At 34.6% G+C, this 5,982-nt stretch overlaps 1 protein-coding gene across 2 annotated transcripts in view; it reads right to left on the reverse strand.

Moving 5' to 3' along the window:
* Positions 1 to 5,982, reverse strand: part of gipc3 (GIPC PDZ domain containing family, member 3) — an 18,059-nt gene that overhangs the window by 1,603 nt on the left and 10,474 nt on the right. The window contains exons 3-6 of one of the 2 annotated variants that reach the window (XM_016665245.1): positions 5,408 to 5,593; positions 5,003 to 5,183; positions 781 to 890; positions 159 to 237 (exon numbers count right to left, since the gene is read on the reverse strand). In XM_016665245.1, coding sequence (XP_016520731.1) covers positions 159 to 237; positions 781 to 890; positions 5,003 to 5,183; positions 5,408 to 5,593 — 556 coding nt within the window. Of the gene's footprint in view, positions 1 to 158; positions 241 to 780; positions 891 to 5,002; positions 5,184 to 5,407; positions 5,594 to 5,982 lie in introns of both variants that reach the window. The other variant, XM_007541309.2, reaches the window with a different exon arrangement.

Raw genomic sequence — 5,982 nt, forward strand, 5'->3', positions numbered from 1 at the left:
ACAGCATCTTAAAAACTTTGCAAAGCACCTTACACTAAGCACACAAACCACGATTTCTTGGTTTATGTTTTAATATCTATTCTGAGCAAGTGCCCTATATCAACATGAGGATAAAGTTTACACAAATAGATATCAGTTGTTTTTCTGTTTAGTCTTACCCAACTCCAGGTCTCTGATCCCCATATAGCTCTCCAAGAGATCGTCCACTTTACTTGTGGCCTGTTCTTCGAATTCACTCTGCTAGGGAAATATATGGAAAAATAGAGGCATCTGCTGAAATATGGTGACAAAGGTCTTAAGAAACTGCTATAAATTCTCTTGCCAAAACAGTTGAGGCCCGGAAAGGTTTTGCAGTTATGTTTAACTTTAAGTAATATAAATATGTCCATGTTTGTAGAGGACTGTACTTTATGTGTAGACATGCAGAGGCAGTGTTAAGAGTGCACAGTGAATGGTTGAATAAGCACATTGTTGAAAAAGACTGATAAAGCTTTTTAACCTTCATAAAAACAATTTGGTCTACAATACTCCTTAAGATTATGCCGAACCTCTGTACTTCTGTGATGAAAAATTGTTTCCAGTTTATGCTCCCTCAGGTCATTGCACTGTTGCTCTAATTTTCAGCAAAAACAAGTACATTAAGACAGAAAAAGTAAAGTAACAGATTTAAAAAAAAAAAATCTGTGATTTATATGTCTATTTACAGAAATATATTTGGTGCTTTCTGACCATTTCAGGAGGCCTCAGCAGTCATTGTCTGACAGTTCATGTGAAACTCACCACTTCCTGAACTGTAGCAGCCCCCTTAGACCGAAGCCGAAGAGTCTCTCTCCCGTTCACCAGCTTTCCCTCATTAGATTTTGGCGCTTTAGTTCTCATTCCAATCATGTCTAGTCACATAAACAGAGAGACTGTCATTAATAAATTCTGATTATTTCCGCTGTTTATGTTTACAAAAAAATTTTTCAGCACAATCATCCACTAAACTCTCTAACTTAGTCATCATCTTTCATTTAAAAGCATCATTAAAGAAATTTGCTGTTATTTTACCACAGAACTGGTGTAATGGTTGTTTTGCCATCGACATTGGGCTCTGTTCTTATTATTTATCAAGAATACATTCTTGTGAGAGCAAAGCTGGACATCATCACACACCTACTTCCATATTTGGATGTCCACAGTTTTTGAGATGTTCTCAAGAAGACGTGAGACATTTCACTTGGGAATGGTAAGGAGTTTTTTTTACAGACATCGAAAAGTTTTCACACACGGAAAAGAACGACCATGCAAAGGAGGCTTGAGCAGCATTCAGATGACATGATGCCTGTATTTATTTGTGATGTACATTATGAGTTGCATCATTTTCTTTCCTTATGTCACTGCAATGTAATCTTTCATGTTTTTAATCATATAAAGCAACACTTTGTATTGTCTTGTTGCTGAAATGTGAAACAGAAAAAGTTCAATGTCAATTTTAAATAAATACAAGGCACAGCTTTTTCACTACTGAGATGTTAAACCCAAAGTGTGCTGGATATAATTTGTACTTAGTGCAGGCGTTGTCTTGAATTGTGATTATATTGTTTAATGTTTGTATGGATTTGAGGTATTTATATATATTTGTTGATTATGACATAGCAACAAATAGTATTCTATACCCTTTCTTTTTAGCAGCGCAGATATGTTGAATATTGGTATCTTTGTTGTTTTTTGTTTTTTTTTACACTCATTTAAAATTATGTTCTCTCAAAACAGAGCATGTGCCTCAGTCAGATTGTTCTAAAATTTAATTTTTTACTTCTATGAAAAACAGTTTATGCGAAACAGTTGAGCAAATAGGTGGAGACATACCCCAAACAATTTCTGTTGTAGCTGTAGACCTTTAATCTGGGGACAAAATTAACATGCGTGCTACATTTTTCCAATTACTTATCCTAAAAATGTTTCAAAACCACGTAGCAATAATTTTACAAATTTTTTAATTTTTTTTACAATTTTAGCAAATGTTACACAATAAGTTAAACTTTTTAAATAGATTTAATTTCACACATACTGATATGTTCAATGATTTCTTTTTGCTAATTGTAATTATCCACTTATAGCTAAAGAAGAGACAACATTTAAGATGAGAGTATTGCATTAGACCAGTAAAAAAAAAAAAAACTTTTTCATACCAAAATGTGGACTTTTGGTATCAAAAGCACATTCAATATCAGCTTAAAGGTTGTTATTTTCAAAATGTACTTTTTGAAAATGTACTCATTGAAGCACTTATTCTAATTTACAGTCTTTACATTTTTTTCTGTTGAGGTCAGAAAATCAGTACGACATATCTGTGACACAGAAGCACAAATAAACTCATTAGGTCAGCTGAGTTTAACTAATCAATGAGGCTACAAACAAATGACGTTATTCAAAACAGGAATGTGGGCTTGTTTACTTCTCTGTATGTGGGAGAGTGGAGGATTTGCATGTTGGGGCTTCTCCCAAGAGACTTAGCATTCCAACCGTTGCAATTTCCTGCTCTCTAAACAACTCTAAATACTCATACTCAAGCACCATACCAAAAAGTGTCTTCATGTAACGTACAGGTGTTAGTATGCTTTTTGTGCTGCTTTTTGGAAAACAGAAATTACTGGAGGTTGTAAAGTGACCAATGGCTTGTGACAGCTCACATACAAACTAACAGAAGGTAAAGGCTAAAACCTGTATGTTAGCTTACGAGCAAGGACAAGAGAGGATAAGGCAGTTCTGCACATAGCTGTCACTCAATCCTTCATCTCCATGTTACTTGTGGTCATTTGCTGTTCTTGGAATCCCTGGACAACTAAACATGATCAGTTTCCACAGATCATGTTTTTTTTTTAAATCCCAGCTTAGTCCCATTTGTACATAATGTAAACTCCTGATCTATATTTTCTGAAAGAAAACTGAAAGTAAATTGCTTAAAAAACAAATTGTGTCATATAATTATTTGTTTTTATTTTCTGTTGAGATGAGGACATTATGATGCCTAGACTTTTAGTCTGCTACTGTTTTTTTTGTTTTGTTTTGTTTTGTTTTGTTTTGTTTTTACTCAGCAGGGACACAGTCATTCCTGTTTACCATCCACAGGTACTTCCATGAACAATGAACTTGGTTGCAAACTGGAGTTTCACTTAACCAAGAGGTGACTTAAGATTCAGATCAGTTTCAGGAAGTCAGACAGTACACTGTGGATTTACTTTCCTGTTTGATAAGCAACTGATTCAATCAGAAAAGGAAACTTCTCAATGCTTTGAATGTTTTGAACATGACAAAAACAAATTAAACATTAATCTTCTGACAAGTAGAACATTTCCTGCTTCGCATTAGTAAGCTGGTGTTTTTGTGGGGAGGAGAAGGTGGAGGCAGAAGGGATTAACATCATAGTGGTTGTCATATTTTCTGGAAACATCTACATAACAACATTCTAAAACTCAGGACTATAAAATGTACATAAACATTTTAAAATATCAATATTTTTGGAAACCAAAAAATATAATTACCATAACTTATTTGAAATCTTTTTCAACATACAATGCTAGAAAAGTTAATCAGTTTTCTTGGTCTCAAACCAGCTCTTCCATTCAGTCAAAAGAAGTGTTGCTTTTTTGTAGAATTTTTTTTTTTTTTTTACATCTGCTTAGTTTTAATTTTGGAATCAAAAGGTTAATAAAGTTGTGGTTTAGTACACACCTTATACAACCAGTTTATGAAAGTTGTTCATGCTTTCATAAACTAGTAGATAAAAGACTGAAGAAATAAGACTTGTTTCCAAGCTGTATTCCACTGCAAGCAACATGATTTGGATCAAATATTTATTAGTTCCTGAGCGCTGACTTAGTAAACAAGTTCTAAAAATGAAGTACTTTGCACTATATTTCTCTGTTTCACCATGTGTGTTTGTCTCAGTGGCCAAACATTAATCTAAACAGTGAGAGACATGAAGCAAAAAGAAACATTGGAAGACTTCTTGTCCAAAAACAAATCACATTTAATGACAGTACCTGTTAAGCTATCTAGCTTAGACTTGTAGTTTGGGAGGCAAACTACAAGTATGTGTAATAAAGAACTTAAAGGTTTAATTTGAAATTAAATTTTTATCATTTTTTTAACAGCGTCAACAGAAGGCTGGAAGCGCCAGTGCCCCTCAGTATCCTTAATTTGGATCTTGTTATTTTATTGTAAGAAAAAGCAGCTAAAACAAGTTGCAAGTTGCTTGCTATATCTTAAGTGTTCTTAATGCAAGTTTCATTGTTCAGTAGAGTATGCCCCAAGTGTTTTTTTTTTTTTTTTGCTTACTTATGACTTTCAGTGTGCATTGTTTTGGAGACTACCTGCAAGAAATAAATAGTATTTAACAGAGCAGAATTTGCTTTTTAGAGTGTTTATTATATTATTATTACATTATTACAAAAAATGAAGTCCAAATCTCTGTCATTTCACCTTAACATACCTCCAAGAATAGCACATTTATTTCAGATTAGGTTTGAGTAAAATCTCTTTAAACCTACAATGTTATTGTCATCTGTTTTAGCTTTTATGTTGTGAGAGTCTTTCATTAAATCGCAATTAATTATTATTTCAATTTAAGAAATGAGACAGAGGAGCATGGAATGTGGTACTTGTTTGTTTTTTTTTTTAAACACATAATTTCAGATAATTTATAGTTTATGGCAATGAGTTTCACAGATGAATATTTGGCAGAATGCCAGTAACCAGTTCTCTTCCTACTTGGCTGATGAACATCAGGAAGTATGTTCATCAGCCAGGTTCCCAGCTCCCAGACCCATGTTGACATTCATTTTCTCATTCAGTCCAAGCTAAATTTAACCTCAGAAAGAATTTTGTATGTAAGACAAACATTTTGGGGTGTTTGATGGGGCTTAATAGCGGCGCACACAATACACCACTGTCAATACAATTATGAGTTATTTTAGGCTGGTATGTTTGTCTCAATAATTTGAGTTTTTTTACTCACCAAAGGCTTTCTTGGGCTCCACGAGGCGAAGAGTGAAAGGGAGGTCTCTTGGTTGCTCCTTTAGCATCTTGGCGACCTCATAGTGTCGACATCCTACGATGCTCTGGTCATTAATGGCTTCAATGTGGTCACCGACACAAACAGCCTTCAGTCGGTCAATGGTGCTGCCTTCTTTTATTCTCTAGAGAAAAAAAGAAATGGTTACACACGTAGGTCCAAGTGAAAGCTTTCATATGCATGATCCAGAAAATGGGAACAAAATAAGTTTCTTTGTTTGTAATTACTTTAACTATACTAAAAGATTGGACTTTTAGTACAACCTTTTAGTACAGTGTGTTTCCTAATGACTCTAGCAAACAGCCATTAGGAAACGCAGGTTTTTTATTTATTTTTCCTCTCATTCACCTTGATAAAAGCATATCCAGCTCCATTGTCTGTGATAGTGAGACCTAAAGCATCCTCGGTCTTTGTCACCTCCACTTCTTTTGTCTCCCCTCTGACATGAGCAAAGATGAAGTCCTCCAGTCCAATTTGTCCTCCCAGAAGTTTCTGCATGTCCACTTTATGAGAGTTTAAGGTACAGAAAAGGATCTGAGGGCAGGATATGAAGAAAACAAATGCTTTTGGAGGTTCCCTGAATTCAGCATAAACTTTCATAAAACTGTATTTTCTTACATATTCCACATCACTGCATACGGTACTTGCATTACCAAGCATGTTTATTTTCATATTGTAAAATACAAAATACCTTGATCGACACAGATGGGCTCATCTCTGACGGCATCTACTTTGCATGAGACTGGAAAGTGTTCCAATTTTACCACCAAAGCAGATGCAGCTCTTTGGATTTTTTTGAAGTGCAGTATAGATATTAAACAGTAGAGAGCAGCAGTGAGACGTGATTTGAACTAAAAGGATTTTTGGTAACACTTTATTTGAAGGGGGTTGAATAAGACTGACATAACACTGTCATAAACACC

This window comes from Poecilia formosa, unplaced genomic scaffold, assembly GCF_000485575.1.
Source record: "Poecilia formosa unplaced genomic scaffold, Poecilia_formosa-5.1.2 Scaffold10, whole genome shotgun sequence".
Classification (NCBI taxonomy): domain Eukaryota; kingdom Metazoa; phylum Chordata; class Actinopteri; order Cyprinodontiformes; family Poeciliidae; genus Poecilia; species Poecilia formosa.